This window comes from Eumetopias jubatus, unplaced genomic scaffold (assembly GCF_037043125.1).
Source record: "Eumetopias jubatus isolate StellerSeaLion01/CBP00866 unplaced genomic scaffold, mEumJub1_p1.0 scaffold_13, whole genome shotgun sequence".
Lineage (NCBI taxonomy): Eukaryota > Metazoa > Chordata > Mammalia > Carnivora > Otariidae > Eumetopias > Eumetopias jubatus.
In genome coordinates this window covers 4,547,830-4,568,263 of record NW_028274819.1, presented here as the reverse complement: position 1 = coordinate 4,568,263, position 20,434 = coordinate 4,547,830, and the positions used below count along the sequence as shown (strand labels likewise).

At 49.1% G+C, this 20,434-nt stretch overlaps 2 protein-coding genes across 5 annotated transcripts in view; both read right to left on the bottom strand.

The window, feature by feature from the left end:
• TESMIN (testis expressed metallothionein like protein) overlaps positions 1 to 10,503 on the bottom strand; it is a 38,631-nt gene extending 28,128 nt beyond the window's left edge. For 2 of the 3 annotated variants that reach the window (XM_088017890.1, XM_028117919.1), the window contains exons 1-4: positions 10,027 to 10,503; positions 7,186 to 7,341; positions 4,706 to 4,826; positions 2,371 to 2,447 (exon numbers count right to left, since the gene is read on the bottom strand). In XM_088017890.1, the coding sequence (XP_087874016.1) occupies positions 2,371 to 2,447; positions 4,706 to 4,826; positions 7,186 to 7,341; positions 10,027 to 10,503 (831 nt within the window). Of the gene's footprint in view, positions 1 to 2,370; positions 2,448 to 4,705; positions 4,827 to 7,185; positions 7,344 to 10,010 lie in introns of all 3 variants that reach the window. The other variant, XM_088017889.1, reaches the window with a different exon arrangement.
• Positions 10,504 to 12,461: 1,958 nt separating this feature from the next.
• Positions 12,462 to 20,434, bottom strand: part of CPT1A (carnitine palmitoyltransferase 1A) — a 50,562-nt gene continuing 42,589 nt past the window's right edge. For both annotated transcript variants that reach the window (XM_028117840.2, XM_028117841.2), the window contains exons 15-19: positions 17,396 to 17,530; positions 16,718 to 16,870; positions 16,019 to 16,132; positions 15,673 to 15,765; positions 12,462 to 14,719 (exon numbers count right to left, since the gene is read on the bottom strand). In XM_028117840.2, coding sequence (XP_027973641.1) covers positions 14,633 to 14,719; positions 15,673 to 15,765; positions 16,019 to 16,132; positions 16,718 to 16,870; positions 17,396 to 17,530 — 582 coding nt within the window. In that variant the 3' untranslated portion in view covers positions 12,462 to 14,632. The remainder of the gene's footprint in view (positions 14,720 to 15,672; positions 15,766 to 16,018; positions 16,133 to 16,717; positions 16,871 to 17,395; positions 17,531 to 20,434) is intronic.

Sequence of the window (20,434 nt, the reverse complement as noted above, 5' to 3'; positions counted from 1 at the left end):
CTAGAGCCACTTTATGCTGGAACCCATGACCTTCTTCAGCAAAGGCTGACCACATAGGAGCAAAGATGTAAACTCTCAGGCAGTCTTCTCAGTCACATCACCTGGGATCTTGCTAAAACGCAGACTCTGGATCAGTGAGTCTGGGGCAGGGCCTGAGGTCCTGCATTTCTGTCAAGTTCCCAGATGACGCCCAGGCTCCTAGTCCATGCACCACACTGTGAGTAGAAAAGTGCTTCAAAAATATACAGAATTTGGGGGCGCCTGGCTGGCTCAGCCAGTGGAGCATGCGACTCTTGATCTCAAGGTTGTGAGTTCAAGTCCACGTTGGGTGTAGAGAATACTTAAAATCTCCCCTTTAAAAATATTTATACAGAATTGGGAGTTTGGCAAGGAAGCAGCGAGTGCATGGCTGAAGGGATTGCCTCAAGGTCCACACGGGATAAGAAGTCAGGGGCAGCCAACCTGGGGATAAGATGAACACAGCCAAGAAAAAGTGGGGAGGAGGCAGAGAGAAAGGAGGTGGTGGTCCAAAGGGGCACTTCTAGGGCACAGCCTTAGCAGTAGGAGAGCAAGTCCAACGTGTGCCTTCCCGGCTGGGGCTGACCCAGTGGGGAAAGGCCGGCCGGGGGAGCGGAGGCAGCCAGGAGGCCGGAGGCTTGTGTGCAGGATCCATGAGACCCGGCCTCAGGCGCTCCCAAGACCACCGCTCGGGATCTCCTGCGCGATCAGTAGTCTCTACACCTCCTGGCTAACAGATCATTTGAGAAATACTTATTTACTCACTCGACCAAACGTCTGTTTATACCCGCTGCCTCACCCATCTCCTCTGGTCTCAAGGCCTTAAATGCCGTCTACACCCTGGTGACTTCATCCTTCCAGCCCAGACCTTCCTCACAGCGACCTCTAGGCCCGCATACCCTCGTCACTCGGCTGTCTCAAACGACTAGCGAACTATCTCCTGGTCTCCCTCACAAAATGTGCACCACCCCAGCTCTCTTGAGGGAAACGCCATCTTTCCACTTGCTCTGGCCGAAAACCTTGGGGCATCCCACATGCAGCCTGTCGTAAGCCATGTCGTCAGCCTGCAGGGGATCCGGACAAGCCGTTTCTGCCCCACCCGCCCCCCACGAGCCCTGCCTGGTCTGAGCCGCCATCTCTCCCCTGGCGCTATGGGTAGGTTCCCCAGCGCCCACCTGGCCCCCTCCTTCCCCAGCCCTGTGCTTCCTCATCTTGCATTTCCTTCTGCTACCTTCCGCTCGCTCACTCCGTCCCCTCCCTGCTGGCCTCCTTGCTGTCTCGAAGGCAGGCTGACCCTGTGTTGTGCTGTTCTGCTTGCCTGGAATGTTCTTCCATGTGATAGTCACACAGCTCACCCTCTCAAGATTTGCCTAACTGTCACCTCCTCAATGGAGCCAACTGTGACTGGCATCCTGCCTTCCTCCCCACGGAACCTCTGTACCCTGTGCCCATCCTCTGCTCTCCTAGCATACAATATAGTTTATCTACTAGACTTGCCTGTATTGTCTGTCTCCCACACTAAAATGCAAGCTGCAGGAGACAGAGTCGCATGTTTCCTTCTGCTTTTGTTCGGAGGCATCACCGATGTGGTCCCAGTGCTCAGACCAGCGCCGGCCCTCCTGAATGAAAGTCACTCTGCGTGACTGTCCTATATGTGCCAGGCTTCATTCCAGGTCTCAGTTTACAGAGACAAACTAGACCCACAAGATCTCTACTCCTGTGGACCTGGCATACCTGTGGGTAGACGCAGACAAACGAACAAACCAAAAGACGCAAGACCATGACAGTACTGGGCAGAGAGTCAGACAGGTGCCGTGACAGTGACTGTCAACCCCAGGGAGTCACAAAAGGCTCTTCCGGGGCAGTAACATTTTATATCAAGACTTAGGGAAAAAAACACATTTGTCTTATATTTAGTATATGCATATTATGGTGCAATCATAACAGCATTTTAAACTCTAAAAAAGCATTTCCATTCCACCGAGGAAGGTGAGGAATGTTCTACACCAAATGAGTGGTGTGTCCTGGTGGATGGACAGCAGGGCCACAAAGGACAAGTTCAGCAAATGGGGCAGAAGGAGGGTCCGGAGGCTGTAGGAGAGGGCAAGCAAGACAGCCCCACAGGGCTGGCCCAGAACTGTGTCTTGAACCTATGCCATTCCCTCCCAAGCCCCAGTGTCTGACACAGCGGTGGAGGTACTGAATACTTATAAAGGTTTCACTGTTGATTTGAAAAAAAAAAAAAAAAAAGAGGATAAATTATGTTTCCTGAGTAATCCCAACTTCAACAATTGAAATTTTAAGAGAAAATAGTGCCCAATTGCATTTTTCTTTATTAAAACAATGACTCACTTGTTGTGTAATGAGATTTAATTTTGCTGGTACTGGCAAAAATCTTCCTACTAAAGTAGTCATTGGTTTAGGGACATCTGTAAGGAAGACAATTAAAATTAATTGATAACATATATTGTTCCTTTTCTACTTGCACGTGGGCAAAGTACAAAAATGATCATGTATCATGGATTTATCATGTGCCAAATCATTTAAACTTATCTTGATCCTATTTGCTTTTTTATTCTGTAAAACCTTTTGAGTCAATGTATTGTTACTATTTTTTAATTATTATGCCCTTTTTCTTGGTCCTAAATCTGCCTAACTTAAGCTTCCAGGGATAGTCTACTATACTGTAAACAAAACAAAATGAAACAAAACTGTTGCTAGTGCCCAGGTTCCCAAGCTGTGGCTCTGTGCCAAGGTGCCTTCAGGCGCCACAGCAAACTCACCAGGGAGTCTCTGGATATGTCGCACGTTCGAGGAAAGCACAGCGACATCTGTTGGACACCACATGAACTACTTTCAATTTATCTGTATTCTTTTTTCCAAATAGTTACTAACTTGCTAGGATTCAAATACTTATTAGGCTGTTTGGACCAAACTATTTAACTACTGGAATTGATCGGTATTTCTTTGGTCGAAGGATGCTGTGGAAAACATTCCTGAGACACCAGAGGCCCTGCAAACCTCAGTGATCATAAGTAAAGGCAGAGGGAGAAATGTGTCTTAGTGTCTTGAATCTCCGACCAGCTAAACACATTCCCTGCCCCGGGTTTACGCATCCTTTGAGTGATGTTACCTTGAGTCTTTGGTAACAGGATGCATTCTCTTATGCTGGTATTTCACATGTACATGGTGAGGGGGTTATGAATATATGACAAGGAAGTAGATTTGGAGAACATTATATAAACCCTTTCCTTTCGTGGACCTAAAGGCATTAGGATTTTGTCATGTTCCAGAAGGAAGGGAATTAGGAAAGAAGCCCTCTTTCCTAATTCCTAATGCTTGTGCAGAGGATCAGATACCGCTCTGACTTACAGGAAATGGAGCCAGGTGATCCGTGGTGGGTATGCACAAAGGGCTTCTGGAAGACAGAACTCCAGCCCCAATTCCGTATCACAGAAAAGCAAATGTCTTAAAGGCATTTTATCTGTTCCTAAATAAAGAAACTATCAGGATGGATACAATATTTACGATATTTCTTTTAGCCCTGAACTCTGAAGTACCACTGAAATGACATCTGTATTTAATACTGATTTAAATTATTGGCAATAATAATATTGTATCAACTTTGTGTAGCAACAGATGGTTAACTAGACTTACTATGTTGATCAGTTCCCAATGTATACAAACCTCAAATCACTGCTGTACAAATGAAACTAATATAATGTGGTAGATTAATTATACTTCAACAACAAAAAATAAAACAAAAATAAATCAATCATTGGCAAGTTCAGCAAAACATGATAATTAAAATATTCTGATTAACTCAAGATTCAGAATAACATGATTATGTATATAATCCACATAGAGATGTCTAGTTTTTAAGAATTAGGGTCTAGGGCGCCTGGGTGGCTCAGTTGGTTAAGCGACTGCCTTCGGCTCAGGTCATGATCCTGGAGTCCCGGGATCGAGTCCCGCATCGGGCTCCCTGCTCGGCGGGGAGTCGGCTTCTCCTCTGACCCTCTCCCCTCTCATGCTCTCTCTCTCTCTCTCTCTCATTCTCTTTCTCAAATAAATAAATAAAATCTTTAAAAAAAAAAGAATTAGGGTCTAACTTTTGTAAACTCAATCCTAAAACTATGTCATTATTCTATCTTTAATCATTTGTAAGTAATTTGAGGATAATTAAGGACTTATAGGTCATTTATTATTATTATGCCAGTCTAAAGATGTTTCTGAGAGAATGGAAGAGAAAAATCAGCATTTGATATATTTCAAAACTCATGCTGAGTAAAGCATAGTCATGGTTCTCACTGATTACATGAAAATGCTTCCGTTAAAATGTCTATAGTCTAAACCACACCTGAACCGCCAACCCCCTACCCAATCCGGGAAAGGCTGATGTTTCAACCCAGCCCCCTCTCGGCACACCCACTTGCTGGTTAACAGCAATGGCCTGTTCGGATCACAAGCTCTCTGCAGCTAGCCCAAGTAGAGGATAAATATCCAAAAATACAATGTACGTAAGTTAGTCTATAAAGATTTTTGTTTCTATTCTTAGTTCACTCATAAGGGCTAAGAGGCTTGTCAAATTGCCTATTCAATAACCTAACTCTACATACAAAGCCAAACATATTCACTTACCAACTTACATATATGACATAATTTTTTTTATTATTGTACTCTGTACCTGACTGTAGATAATTATTTTGGTCTTGATACTGAGGAACCAAATGAAGTGCTTTTAGTTCTCTTGTGCCAGAATTGTCTATACACAGCATTTGTGTACCCCCTTTCAACTGACATATCACCTAAAATGAAAAATAATGATCAGGTTTCATTTTTAAAAGATATCCAGTAATATGAACCTAAATCAACTTAAATCTGAGAAAGTAACTTTAATCCAGAATTTAAGTTTTAATGGAAAATGGCAAGCTAAACATCTGTTCTTGATTTCTTACGCTACAATAACATGCTCTCTGGAGGTACCACAGGGCAAAAATCCCTCAGTGTTTTGTGAGACATGTTCAGTGTGTGCATGTGAGTTCCTGCTCACGCCTCCCTCTACAGTGTCTGCCCATGGAGGTTTAGGGTAAGGATCGGGTGACTAGGCACCGCGCTTCCTTCCCCACCCTCATACGCCACTGTCTGCATGAATGAAGAGTGCGGTGATCTGCCCAACCCCAGCCCCATTAGATCCAGGTAACTGTAAGGAAGACTTCATCCCCGACTTCATCTCTGGAGCTGATCACATACTTAGAATAATCTTATATTTTATGAGTTATCCTATCCTGCTACACACACATACTATTATTTTACATGTGGGCTTTTTTTTTAAATGTCCATTTATTTTATTTCCTACAAGTACAGTTCAGAAAGGTTAATCCAAGAACTAGAAGGTTCTAAGAAGCCATGTCAGTCTCCTTGGGCCTGACTGGCAATCTCCGATCACCTTGTTCATTCTGACCATAAATGAGTCCTCAGTGAGCCAGGTGAGTCTGTCGGTCAAAGACACAAGTCAGGCAAGGCACAGATGGACGGAGCCCCTCGCTGGCTGCTGTCCCATCCAAGGCAGTGCAGCGTGAATATAAAGGCAAGAAAAATCATGGTTTCTGCCCACACGTAGCTTTTAATTCCGATGGTAAAACCACAGATACCCAAAGAAGCTGTGGTTTCTGACTTTAGGTTGCCTTTGGGTTTCCCAGACAGGAAACCCCAAACAAGCACAAAGGATCGATGTTAGCAGAGTAACACCTGTAGAGCCTATGTTAACAAAGTGCTGATCACTGGATCAAACCTTTACATCAGCCCGACACTGGATAAGAGGCCAGTATTCATGTTTGGTTGGAATTTTATTTGTATTCAGAGGACAAAGTTATAGCCACACACACACACACACACACACACACACACACACACACACACACACACACACACGTGCACAAAATGGATAAAGAGTGGGTTCTCCTGGGCTCTGCCGTGCCTCCCCCAGCCCCCACCAGGACCTCGTGTATGCTACTCAGTAGTCTGGTGTAACTAGAAGAGTTCCTACCCTGCTCACCTGGTCCAGGCATCCTGGACAAGCTCTGCTCTCAGAACCCACACCCCTGAGCAGAACCACAGACAGACAGGCAGGTACTGATATATGCCATAGCTAAGCCAGAGTTCGTGATGAGCTCATTTTCAAGTTATTTCCTAGTTAAAGTATGTGCCTTAGAGCTTAGGCCACCTTTCTTGGAATAAAGAGCTGCCAGGGAAAAGGCAGTCTCTGGTTCTTTGGACTATTTGCTGGAAGAACAGATGGGGCCCGATGATTCTCTGGCTCTTCTCCTTCCCAGTCCTCACCACACTCAGACCTGGAGTCCCAGATGCACAACTTACAAGCAGACCATGTAACATCTCTCTTTTCTCATGCATGAAATGTAGATAAAAATATGTCTAGCCTACAGCATTGACAGGAGGATTAAATGAAAGTACGAACATGTCAAATTATCACAAGAACCACACATGTTACGGACTATGTCATGCAAGTGTCACTTGGTATTATTAGGAATTTGGAAGTATTAGGTATTTGAATTTGGTATTATTAGGAAAGGGAAAGAGCCAGAGAAGCAGAGCTCCCTCTACCCGCCCCACCTGCCAAACCACACAGCTCTGCAGGCTGCCCCAGCCCTGGGCCCACCTTGGGTCTGCGCTGCCCAAGGGGACTTGTGCTCACCCTCCTCAGCAAGGACAGCAATGTCCTAATCTTTGTTTGGTTTGCTAAGCCCCAGGAAATGGTAATCTCAGAGCGTTAGAGAGGTTCTCACCACGTCCCTCTTTTGACAGACGAGGCAACCAAAAATGTGGATTCAACAAGTAAGAAGAGTGGGGCGCCTGCGTGGCTCAGTCGTTAAGCGTCTGCCTTCAGCTCAGGTCATGATCCCAGGGTCCTGGGATCGAGCCCCGCAATGGGCTCCCTGCTCACGGGGAAGCCTGCTTCTCCCTCTCCCACTCCCCCTGCTTCTGTTCCCTCTCTCGCTGTGTCTCTCTCTCTGTCAAATAAATAAAATCTTTAAAAAAAACAAGAATGAAAAACAGTGACTGAAATCAACGATTCCTATCGAATTAGCAATGATCAGAATCAAACATTTAAGATAATGTCAGACACATTTCCTTTGGCATCATTACCATTGGGTTAGAGTCTTTTTTGTGAGAGTGGTCAGCGTCCTCTGCTTCTTGTGATGAGGGGAACTTGCAACAGGATTCTGGACCAAGAGGGTTCTGAAAAGTTGCTTCCTCCGGATTGTTACTTGTAATTGTACCACCTGCCTCCTTTATTTCCACCTAAAAAAAGCAATTGTTATTTTAGAAACCACACTGTGGACACTGGGTTTCACAGTTGCATTCTATAGAAAATTCTCTGTAGAAGTTATGTTTTAAGTAAAGAGCACCCTTACCTTTACTTCTCTCCCACACTATCATTTTCCCTATGGGGGGCAACAAGGAGGGGTGATAAGTCCTCTGATCAGCCTCGCTGGGGAGGAAGGACCCCGAGGACCAAAACCATCTGCCCACAAAGTATGGAGGTGTGATTTCAATGTGGTGCTCATGCTGTTTCAAACACACAGCATAAGGAACTAAGAAGATGCTCCACTGGCCCGGTGCCCCTCGAGGGGCTCAACAGCACCCCCCCACTCTACAGGGGCTGGCAGCCTTGGGGGGGGCCTTCCTTAAAATGGCCTCAGATACTGACCCTTTCTCACCGTTCTTAGAGCATGCTCATTAAGTTGTATGAAATATTCCAGTTGATTTCGATGTTTCTCAAGAAGGCTCCAATCCTTGCTGACGTATCAGATGTAATATTGACCATGTATTTACGACAAAATTCATAATTACATAATAGCACTCTCCTGACTGCGCGGCAGGACGGTAAGTGAGGGCACAGGGAGTGGCCAGTGTCATCTCTAAGCCATCTTCTGCAACATCTGCCATCTCAGGGACACATAGCAAGATCACCAGAGACAGGGCGAAATGCCAACGGTACTACTGAAAACCAACGGAATTTAAAAACTAAAAAGACTCAATGGTTAAAAAAATTACCATCAGATTCAAGAGTTCCAAAATCGTGAGGATCCTTTCCAAAATTTGCTAATGTGAGGAGGATTGGGATGGCATCGGCCGCGCCCTCCTGAACTCTCACCTGTCCACAGTGCCCATTGCAGAGTACAGGGGAGCCTCCCCAAAGGCCAGGAGGTAGGTCCTAGAGTCTTTCCAAGAAGACGGTGATTCTAGGGTAACATTCTGAAGACCTCATATAAAATCGCAGCACAGATAACAATCTTTCTAGGTGTGGCTGTGGATGCAAACTTGGAGATGTCGAATGGTGAAATCAGTGACCCACACAGATAAAAATTACTGGCAGGTTCCTTAGCACAGCAGACTGGCATAAAGGTATAAATCTTTAAAAAGAGGAAGGTTTAGCTGTATTTCAAGTTATGGCTTTATTTCGATAATTCACATTTTAGAGAAAGAGAAAATTTTAAATTTTCTTCTGCTTTCTGCTTTGAGGAACTTGCCAGGCAGGTGCCATCAGAGTTTAGATTTAATTTACCACCTTGTAATTAACAAGTGCTTTATACAGTGAATGTATCAACTCCTCAGCCGCATGCAACTATGATCTGAACTACTTATACTCAGTAAAGTCCCATTTTTACAGAAGAGATATAAACAAAGGTCAATGTGGGAATGAATTTCTAGAAAAGGGAAATTAGCAATTCATCCTCAATATTTACTAAAAAATAATCCCATTCTGTTTAAATGATAAACATGTTCATGCTGTATCTTTTTCATTTTACTAGTTAACTAGGAAATAGGCAATAAATTTTTTTTTAAAAAGCAAAGAAATATCATCCAAATAGCCTCTCCTTTATTTTGTCAAACCTACATTTTGTTAAAATTGGATTACATTAAAAGGGAATTTATGATTTTGACATGAGCTAGTTCCATTCCTGTTCTGATGAATTCTCACTGAGTCCACTTTGTACAGGAAGGTAGCCGGACTAGAGGCCTCACAGGCAAAAGGTGCCAGGAACCCAAGTTTGGTCTGGAAGCAAAATGGAGTGGCTGACATTTCAAGCCATCTGAAAAAGATTCAAGGAAGACCTCTACCGTGGGTGAAGGCTTGTAGGACTTGGGTGAGCTCTAGGGTTCCTCTATGTAAGCTGAGAGGGTGGTGGAGGCCCAGCCTCTCCTCCCCATCTTTCCTTAACACTAAGGAGCCGTGACTGCACTGAAGGAAAACCAGAAAGGCAGAAATCCAAGCCCCTGCAGCTATGGCTCAGGATACATGCAGTCAGGCTACAGCCATCCCAACACCAACTCCCGAGTGCTCCACAGAGGCTTCCCTTGTAACTTACTACAGTGATTTAATGGCTGAGGAATCTAGTTTTTCCAAACTAGATGCTCTTAGGGGGCCAGTACCCATTTCTTCAGGATCCTTTGTTTCCTTTAAAAATTGATTTGTTTCGTTTTGGCAAGAACAAAGCAGAAAATCACCAGTGGTGACAGCAAAAGAGGGTAGTTAGCAGAGAATTAGCAGGAATTAATGTAGACTGATTTATACTTCATATGCTTGAGGAACGATCCCTAACAATTAGCAGAGAGAAGCTCTCACATCTTGATTCCATGATTACATGAAAACAATCACGCTGCATTTTCTCCCCAGAGGCTAGTGCCTCTAACTTAAAGGGGCTTCTTTCCTAAAGCCAGTGAGTGATAGCAAGAGGGGCCGCACCCCTCCCCACTCTTTCCCTCTTCTGCTGTAAGCTCTCTGCAGCCTTAGGCCACTTTGAACCAGCCCCCAGGGGGCTTACAGAGGGAGATGCTCGGTTGGACCCAGTGAATCCAACCGGGGATGCTACTGACCCCGGGGAAATGCTTGTGGGGAAAGCCTTGGCCCGGGCCAGTGGTCCCACTTATTTCCGAGGGGGGTGGCGGAGGTCCCGCGCCCGTTCCCCACTTGGATCTTACTGGAATCACCCGGACACCGGGGTGGGCGGCTCCTTCCCTGGCCCAGGCGCCCAGGTGCACGACAGCAGGACTCCTGTGCGGGGCCAGCAGGGAGGACAGGAAGTGCACGTTGTAGGCCTGCGGCTGCGGGGCCACGGACAGCGCGGCGTCCTCCAGGGGGCTGAGCTCGGGGAGACTCGGGTACTCCGGGAGCATCTCCTCATCGTCGTTGTGGTCCACCACGAGCTCCACTTTGACTTGACTCTCACAGTCCACGTGAAGCGGGGGGCTGAACGCGTGCAGGAGGGGCTCCTTGGGGTCCGCGGAGCTCAGATACGCGTCTTTAAACACGTGGAACTCGTCCTCCTCGTGCTTCACCACCACCGGGGCTTTCAGGGTAAGGTTTTCAGAAACAAACGGACTCTCTGCACTGAAAAGGTCTGTCACGATCTCCTCCTCGGGACTGGACAACCCGCCAAGCAGAGGGACCTCTTCCATAGCCACTGAGGGGACCTCGGGCCGGGCATCGCCACGCACCCCTCGCTACTCGGATTCCGGCCGGGAGCGCACCTGCAATGACGTGGCCAGGTGAGGCGGGCACGGCCCCGCCCCGCCCGGGCTCCCCAGCGGGGCCTCCGCGCCAGAGGGGCCGACCGGGGCGGGGGTCCCTCCGCGCCCGGGGGGATGACCGGGGCGGGGGGGGGGGTCCCTCCGCTCCCGAGGGGATGACCCCGTCTGGGGTCCCGCCCCCCCGAGGGGCCGACCGGGGGACCCACGGTCCCCCTCCCCGCCTGCAGACCCCTAGGCCGGGCCGAGGGACCGCGGGCAGACCCGACGGCGGCCGGAGGGGCGCGGGGTCAGGCCTCCTCCGGGGGACACACCTGGGGCCGCCGCGGCTGCCGCTGCCGGAGCGCCGAGCGAGGATGTCGGGCTGGGCGAGCCGGCCCCTCACGTGCCGGCGGCCGTTGGCGTTTAGGGGCGGAGCTCACGTGGGCGGGGCACCGATGGGCGGGGCCGAGCTGGGGGAGGGGGGCGGGGGCGGGGCTCGCGGAGAGAAAGGTGGCCCGGGAGGGGGCGGGGAGCGGGCTGTTGAGGGGAGGAAGGTCAGAAAGGACGCTCTCAGGGTCCTCAGCTCCAGGCTCACATGGGGAAACTGAGGCCCCCAGACCAGTCTGACTTCTCTGATCAAAACTAGGATAGATTCTTTTCTTTCATTGGATAATAAACCCTATACTGAAATACTTAAACATTACAGATAGAGCCGAAGTTCCCTTAAGGACCGTGCCATCCCCAGTCGAGCTGCCTGCCAAAGGGGACATTTAAGTCAGCTGTGTGTCCTTCCAGCCCTTTCCAGGGCCTCACATACAGATGCATATGCGTAGATGGGCTTACTCTGAGTTTATGGCTGAAACAATCACATCACAGTTGAAGTCAGTTGAGTTCAGGGCAGGGCTGAGAATGCAGTTGATATAAACTGAAGAGCCCTCATTAAAAAAAAATCTGGGGCGCCTGGGTGGCTCAGTTGGTTAAGCGACTGCCTTCGGCTCAGGTCATGATCCTGGAGTCCCGGGATCGAGTCCCCGCATCGGGCTCCCTGCTCAGCGGGGAGTCTGCTTCTCCCTCTGACCCTCCCCCCTCTCATGTGTGCTCTCTCTCTCTCTCTCTCTCTCTCATTCTGGCTCTCTCAAATCAATAAATAAATAAAAATTTAAAAAAATAAATAAAATCTGACTAGCTTGAGTAGCCTGAGCAAGCACACCAACCCGCAAGACCGTACCACTCACACCTTTTTACAGAGCTGCTCCCATGCATCAGATGTGCACAGCCACCTGAGTGATTCACAAAACGAGCCAGACTCGAAGGCCCAGGACCTCTGCAACACTCCTAGATGCTCTCCCAGCCCTGCTGGATCAGCCAAAGCCAGCTGCCTCTGCCCTGTGACTCAGGCCTCCTCTCAAATCGGCCCCCTTTCTCAGCCAGCTACCTCTGCCCACACGTGATCCTCTCCTCTGCCTTGGACACTTGAGGGTCCTTCGAATGGTTGTCCTGGCTCTGTCCTCCCCCCACTGGATTTGATCTCCACCACCACCAGAGCCTGATGCTGTCCCCGCTGTACCAAGCAGAGCTTAGCACACAGTAGGTGCTCAATAGAGACTGAGAAAACTGAATTCATGCATTTGCTTAACAGAGACTTCATTCGTACCTACTCTGTGTCAGACACTGTTCCAGGCACAGGAGCAGGGAGAGAATGCATAAACATAGAGTGGAAACCCATAGCCCAACTCAGCAGCTGCCCTTCTCAGCCAGGTTGGTGAATCTTGTCCATGTCTACTCTGTCCAGGCCGGGCCATCTGTGCAAGCCTCCTGCAGTCTCTCTCCTTTGTCTCCAGAGCCTGGGCTTCATCCCTGACTTCTAACCTCCTTATTCATATAACAAAAGAGTCAAAAACAAAGGCTGGGATTAATGTTTTATTAATGATAACATTCATACTACAGTTCCCAGATTTACATCCAAAAGAGCATCTTGTATTTACATGCAATGGACAGCCCAAGATAACAAATTCAAACCACAGCTCTTTTAAGACTATGGCTTATTCCAAATTAAATTAAATACATAATACTCTTCCCTCCTCCTTTCAACATGTACAATAAAAACCCACTCTTCCTTCTTTTAGGAAACATAAAATTGCATTGATAACTGCACTGGTTAACAATTAATTACATTTGAAGTATTTAAACCTGAGAGACGAGCCCAAACGTGTTTGAGTGCTACACGAGTGCGACATTGGAATTCACATGGGAACGCTAAGGTCAGTGGTCGAGACAGTGCAGGGTTGGGGTGGCTCTGATAGTGACTGATGCCTGCTCTGACTGGAAGCCACGCCAGCCCGGGACAGAGTGGGCCATTTCCCCCACACCTCCTTGACTATGAACCACGGATGAATGGGGGGCGGGGGTTGTTACTGTACTTGTTGGTTTACCTTTTAGGTTTTTTTTTTTTTTTTTGTCTGTTTTCATCTCTTGCTTTTAAGAGAAAAAAAAATCTTTGGCCCGTTTAGGTGGGATTTTTACATTATCACATATACATACATAAAATATGCAGGTGTGCTGCAGCAAGTGCCCATCTCCTCCAACAGCCCGGTCTGGTTATTGCTGGAGTGCACAACTCTTACAGAGGCAAGCCCCACCAGAACAAAGTGGTCAGAAAAATAAATACACAGTTTTTAAAAATGGACAGCTAAGCTGGTCATTATGGCCCAGAGGCAGTGGGTCTTTCTCGATCCGTGATCCTTTATTTTTACATTAAATACTGAAGACGATTCAGTGCATAATTGCTTTTTGGTCGGTCAGACGCTTTCAGATAAAGGCACACCCATCTGAAGGGCAGGCTGTGTTAAACCTAGCACCTGTCACCTGCGACATTTTCATCCGTCACCAAGATGACGTGGCCTGCCGTTTCCATCTCCCTCCATCTCCTCTGGAAAGGAGAGTGGTTCTCTCTCGCCAGGAGGGACTCGAAAGCACTCTTGGAGCTGACTGGCGCTGCACTCTCCTGACCATTTTGAGGCTATTCTTCCTGTTTCTCAAGCTTTATTCGTCAGCGGTAAATGTCATGCCCTCCCTTGCTGTCAGCTTGGGTAAGTGGTGCTCCGGAGCCACGGCTTATACTTTCTTCTTCAGTGACTGCTCCAGACACCTCACACTTGACCATGACATCCCTTGCTCCCCATTCCTCTCTCACACACACACACACCCTTTCTTTTGTTGCTTAATGACACCAGGAAAGCAGTCTGATGAGGCGGGAATCCAGCCCAGCTGCCCTCAGGAGGGAACTTTCTAGGGGCAGGGAAACCACAGGAAACACTTATTTAAGGGTTACCCATTCGGTAAATTGAGAAGGGGAGTAAGACACAATTCCACCTGAAGACCTGACACAGGAAATCTTTCCCACGGTCTCCCTTTCGCTTAGGGCCTTCCGCTTTTAAGGCACTGGGTTTCGAAGACTTGCACGGTCAGTAAAACTAAAGATGGGGTGGACTACACGCTTCCAACATGGGGAGGCGAATACAGGCTACCAAACCGGCTGATGACACAGTTTCCCACAGTGACAAAAACTGTTTCCAGAAGCACAGTGTCTCCGTTAGTGTGTTACACATGCATCAGCTACGAACAGTTAACCTCTCCAAAACTCGACCGCTTTCCTCTCTGAACAAAACAAGCTCTGGTAAAAGGAAATGCCCCTAAGTACCAGGTCTTGGGTCACTCCCCGAGGAAACGTGCCACTTGCGTTTCCAACGTGTGAAGTCACAACCCCACTAATCCCTTCAAGAGCTCAAGGATATTCTCGTCCCTCAGTCAACACAGGCAGATGCAAAAACTTTCGGGGCGGGGGGAGCGCTTTATCAAAACATTCCCAAAGTCAGGACCTGCCAGGAAGTAGTTACACTTCTCGTGGTGGAGACCTGCTGTTCTATAAAAAGAAAAACACCAAACCCTCGATGGAAGGAAAACTTCTGAGTTTTGTAGAGCAAATTTGCATCCTGAACTACAATCAGGATCGACAGCTAATTTTCATTTGGTTTTTCATTGGAAGAGCTCGTTTTCCTTCATGGCGGCTCTAGTGGAATTACTTTCTGGAGTTGGCGCTGGACCCAAACAAGCTGATGATGTCAGTCATTGCTTGTTTCAGGTACTTCCCAAAGCGATGCGAGTCCTTTCGTGTGAAGACAAAAAACAAAAACACACGTTACGACATGGAAACCCCCACGCCTCAAGCCTTTACACTTGGAACGTGACTCAAAGAACAAAAGTTCCTTTTTTGCCGGTTCTCTGGGCTCTGGCTGAATGGCTTAATCACTAAGTTACCCGTTCTGGAGAAACGCTGTGGGTTCAAAGAAATAACAGTTTCTAAGTTCATGTGGCTGTGGTCTTGATGCAAGGCTTCCCCTAACATCAACGCATTACATAAAGCACAGTGAATAAGTGAATTCCAATCCTCTCTGCTAACGGTGAACTTGGCCATGCTTTCAGGGGACCCACAACGTGGAAAGGCAGAATAGAAACAAGGATTCAGGGTGCCATGCTAGGAAGGAAGTCACGTCTTCCACTGCCACAGAACACTGCAGGCCCTGCATCATCTTACATGCGTTCTTCTTAGCATGTGCGTGCTGACCTCCGTCCACCCTCCAATATCAGAATCTGAGAATTACACAAGCGCTCCTATGTGAAGATTTAAGACCATCGCCAAAGGCAAAGACAAACGTTTGCAACCAAATAAGATCATTTCTTTAAAATTAGGTTAAAGAGGGGCGCCTAGGTGGCTCAGTCGGTTAAGCATCTATCTTCGGCTCAGGTCATGATCTTAGGGTCCTGGGATCGAGTCCCATGTTGGGCTCCCTGCTCCGCGGGGAGTCTGCTTCTCCCTCTGCCCCTCTCTGTCCCTCTGTTCATGCTCGCTTTCTCTCTCTCAAATAATAAAATCTTAAAAAAAAAAAATGAGGTGAAAGAATTTAAAAACTCATTTGTCTGAAAATGTCCAGACTGAGTAAAAGCATATAGTTGAACTTCTATTTTCTATCAAATTAAGAAAGAACAAGTCTGTCAAATGAAACAGAAAACAGTAAAAATACTCTGTCTTTAGGAAAGGGGGCTTCATTTTGTACTTACGGTCTCAGGGCTGGAGAACTTGGAAGATATATGGAAACTGATGAGGTTCTCTCCCACGAGGATGTACGACACGCCATAACCATCGTCGGCGACCTAGAGAACCAGGTAAGATTAAGCTTAACGTCGGGGAACGAGATGATGTGGACAGGGGACTCTCTCACATTTTACAGACAAGACAGCGTAAACACCTGCATTAATCATCTGCAGAATTCCTCGGAGTAGGTGGGGGTTAACCAACAAGGTAACGAGGGCTGCTCAGAGCCTAGGAAGCCCCGCAGTGGAGGCGGACGGGCACGTCCGGTCCCCAGATATGCAGCTCCGTGTATATCTACACTCAGACACTTACTGGCCCGAAGCCCCCTCCGCTGGACACATATTCCGGATTCCTCTCCAAATCAAACAGCTCCACCTGCTGCTGAGGAGTCTGGCTGGTCGATAATCTCCATGGCTCAGATAAAACCTATTGAGGAGAACAAGGAGATTCTCTGATGACACTTTTCCCACCGCTGTCCTCTTCTGTAAAGGCTCGCTGGGTCTCTGGGCTGTCTCAGACGCCGGAGGTCTGGGTCCCCGAAGGCCTCGCTGGCTCGGGGCCAGTACTTGCACAGAGAGGGCACCTGGACCGGAGGGGCCAACACCAGCAGAAAAAAGGGGGCAGATACACGAACTAAGATTCAGAAAGGGGGCCGTGCTCCGCTGGAGCTAATTTTTAGGAATTTTTCAAGCGGCTTATTCAACACAGCATTATTTAAAGTTAAATTCCATACCTTAAAATTATTAAGAACAAGAGTGATAAACACTTAAGGGCTCATCACTTCCTAATTACTCGAGTACACCTTACTATGATCCAAGCTTGAGGTCATTTGCGTCGAGGAGGTCAGGAGGGGGAACTGAAGGCACACAGCACTAAAAGCACAGCTCAGATTTGATACCGTGATGACAGCGGAGCCCAAAAACCCACTTCCCACTGGCGAGGCTGCCCTGACTTACTCTCAGCTTAACCAACAAACCTGGGTGAGCTGCTGCTCTAGCAGCGGGGACTTACTTCCTTCAGGAAAGGGGAATCCACGGCCAGGTACTTGGACACCACATAAAGACAGAAGAGATGGCGGTCGATCCCAGAGCCAGTCATTGCGAGGCGGTACAGATGCTGATGCTTCTCGGATGCGATCTTGAACAACTTGAGCCTCTGCTCAACCTGAGTAACAAAGGGTGGGAGAGTCATGTCGTGCGGGATGGACCACATAGGCCTTCCCTGCAGTGGCCCGACGGCACCATTGAAGCAGGCGACTGGGCGGGGGGGGTCTCCGGGAGAGCGGGAGAGACATGCCAGAGCGGAAGCCCCACCGAGCAGCTGCCCCCTCCCTAGATCACGCTGCCGACGGGGCAACCCGAGGGAAAACCCGAGCCCCGAGCCTGTGGGGGGAGCTTGGGTGTGGGCAGCGGGCTCTGCTGACCCCGAGTAGAAGGTTCCATGGCATGGTTCCAGGCTCCTCACCCACACACCAACGCTCATGCCTTCCCATGCCATGTGAGATTCGAGTGTAGACTCCTAGGGAGTCCAAGCTGAATCGTAGACATTACAGAACTGACACAAGCGTTAACCTCTCTGTGTGTGTCCCGACCACGTTTAGCTCCCTTGAAAAGAGACGGGGAGAGAAGCTGAATTCGGCGCCCCTGGAGGAGGTGTGCACGGGACCTCCTCAGCCTGGCACCACCTTACCGTCTGGGTGGGGTCCACCATGGCGAGCACAAAGTTGCACGACTCAGTGGTACAGGAACGCACGGTCTCCGTTCTCCCCTCTCGGAAGAGCCGGGTCATAGAGGCCTCGTACGTGAGGCAAAATTTGCCCATGTCCTGGGAGAGGAAAAGTATTTTAATACAAGGCAGGGCCCACTGATGGACTCTAACGCACAAGAAGGGATGGGTCATGGTCAGCTTTAGTTTTAGTCCTCATCAGTCTTCACACGGGGTTGTGCAGCAGGCAGACGGAGACGTCATTAGCTTTGGAAAGGCCTGGGGGTGGCGGGGAGGGGTCAGTTTCTGGGTAGCCCAGGTCCTATTTCCAGATGCAACTGATGCCATGGCACAATTTCCTGAGCTTCACACACCTACCCGAGTGCAGACACACTTATGGAAGGGACACATGACAAGATGGGCATGCAACAGTTGGAAATTATTCAAAGACAAAAGGTGTTGGCAGGAAATAGTCCATCATGTTTGGATGACAATGCGGATGACCCAGGAGAGAAGGGACAGGTGAGGAGCAATGTCCCCCAGCAGGAAGGCAGGTGGCCAGCAGGAGGGGAAACGAAGCAGAGGGGGCGGCCATGGGGAAGGGTGGGGGGGCGGTCAGGAGGTCTCTTTGGAACACTCTCGTTTTCTCTGTGAACCAAGAAGAAGGCTTGGCCTGCTGAGGCTGGGGAAGCAGGGAGGGGCCGGGAGTCAGAGCGAAGGCGTGGGGAATCGGCACGGAGGGGCATAGAGGGGGCTGCCCGGGGGCCCGCCAGAGTCAGCACTCAGTAACTGGAAGTGGAAGAGGCAGCCCCTTGGGGTTTGTCTCTAGACATGCCAGCCTCTTGGGTGCAGGGCCGAGAAGCCCATGCCCAGTGTGGGGGAAAGGGGAGGGCAAGACGGGCGGAGTGCCCGTTCCGGGGACTGGCAGGGGGACAGGCTGATGGAAGAGGCAGCACCTGAGGCTGAGCCCCTGGAGTTGACAGGAGGACAGCTCAGCAGGGGCTCCAGGGAGAAGCAGCAGGTGGTGCGGAGGACAGGGTCCGAGGAGCACACAGCGTCCCGCCACATGTGCTATGGGAGGAAATCACCTGCCAACTGACCCCGGCCGCCGGGCCAGCTCCAAGACGCCCAGGTTCCCAGCCTGGACGGGAAAGTGGCCCACAGCAGTTTGTGGACCCCAATTCTTCCTGACCGGACAACGCCTCTTGGTGTCCAGGCCCTGATGACCCCAAGGGCACAGAGGACACCCTGCCACCAGCTGACACGGTGACGCCAAACCCAGTGCCAGGGTCAAGGCTGAAGTTCCCGGCGAGCGGGCCATGCCTGGGAGTGGCCTTCGGGGCTCTGTCCCTCCCCCAGTCCTGCCTGTGAAGTGACGAGGCGAGCAGGCCACGGGGTGAGGAACACAGGCCCGGAGGTCTGTGACGAGCCGCCGCTGACTGCCATCCACGCGCGGCACACCCCCCGCCCGCCACGGAAACCTTCCACGCTGCCCCGACGCCCGGCACAAGGAGCCACCAACTCACCACACTTCTTCCACACACCAGTCATTACTTTTCCCTTGGGTGGGCTCCAAGAGGGGCTCTAACTCCTCATTCTATTCTATGTAGAGTGAGAATAAGAATAGAACAGGTAAGCAGGGGGGTCCAGGTTATTCGTCAAATATGCCTTTCAGAGAACTTCCTACCAGCTGTCGCCGGCAGGCAGGTTCAAAGGGGTGCATGACAAGGCAGTGGGGAGGGAGGGGGGGCGGGAAGAGAAGGAGCTATAAGAGAAAAGTAGAAATCTGGCATTTTAGGCATTCAATAAACGTTAGCTTGGGATATATAATGCACTGATTTATGCGAGGTCCACTTTCCAACACCAAACTTTAATTGTGTCAGTGGTCAGCATAGTCATGCATTGATACCCACAATTTTGCAAATGATCGTCTAAAAACCTCTCGGCTAATGCACTGCGTGTTAGTGTGCTCAGCCCCGCCCCGCCCCTCCCCCCCCCCCCCCCCCCCGAGAGCCAAGCCGGGTTACACCTGCAGTCCCACTTCACCTGCCGCAACCAGCCGCCATCGGGAAAACACCTCCGGTTTCTAACGAGCCAGATCAAAAGACATGGTTGATGGAGATACGGACAGGAAAAGGTGTGAGAATATAAACCAGTCACACCCTGGGATTGCGGCCCCGGGGCTCAGGGTTCAAGGGGGTGGCACGTGGGGGAATTTTTCACCTCTAGTTCCTAAATGAAAAGTAAACATGGCCCCAAAGCTGGAAGCGAATAGCTGTAGACTAAAATTATGACCGCCGCCAAGTGTCTTCATTCAATCAGTCACGACTTATTTACAGATGCCTATTCCTCTGTGGCTAGCATGTTCCTGGCACTGGGGACCGATCACGTCCCTGCCCCTTGTTCTAATGGGAGAAATGGGGTTATAGAATATTACACAGTGACAGGTGCACCGAACAGAAACAAGGCAAGGTGACAGAAGAGTGAGGGGGTGGGAGCAATTTTAAATAGGAGACAGGGGCACTTGAGCAGAGACCTGAGCAACCACACCTCAATCTGGGAAACAGCAACCACCAATGGAGAGCAAGTGCAAAGGCCCTGAGGAAGGAATGAGCCTGACATATTTGAGCACAGCAAAAAGGCCAGCGTGGCAAAAGCTGAGTGAATGAGACCGGATATGTTATGAGAGAAGGTTGGAAGGGCAGACAGGGATCAGACCAATGGTCACTAACCTTTGGAACATGTTAACTTGGAAGGGAAAAATAGACATATTTTAATGTCTACTAACCTCAAGCTCAAATACAGCATTTAGAGGCACAGTCAACAAACCACAGTTACTGCCAACAGTGCAGTGACTCTGAAGAGAAAATCATAGCTATTTGCACAACAAATTATGGTTGTTGCAGATGTCCCAAAATACCATCTACGCTTATCATGACTTCACAATTACAGTAGTTATTAGCTCTGCCACCCCAAATTTAGTACATAATTACACTCACTGTGCCACTCATTTACATTTAATAT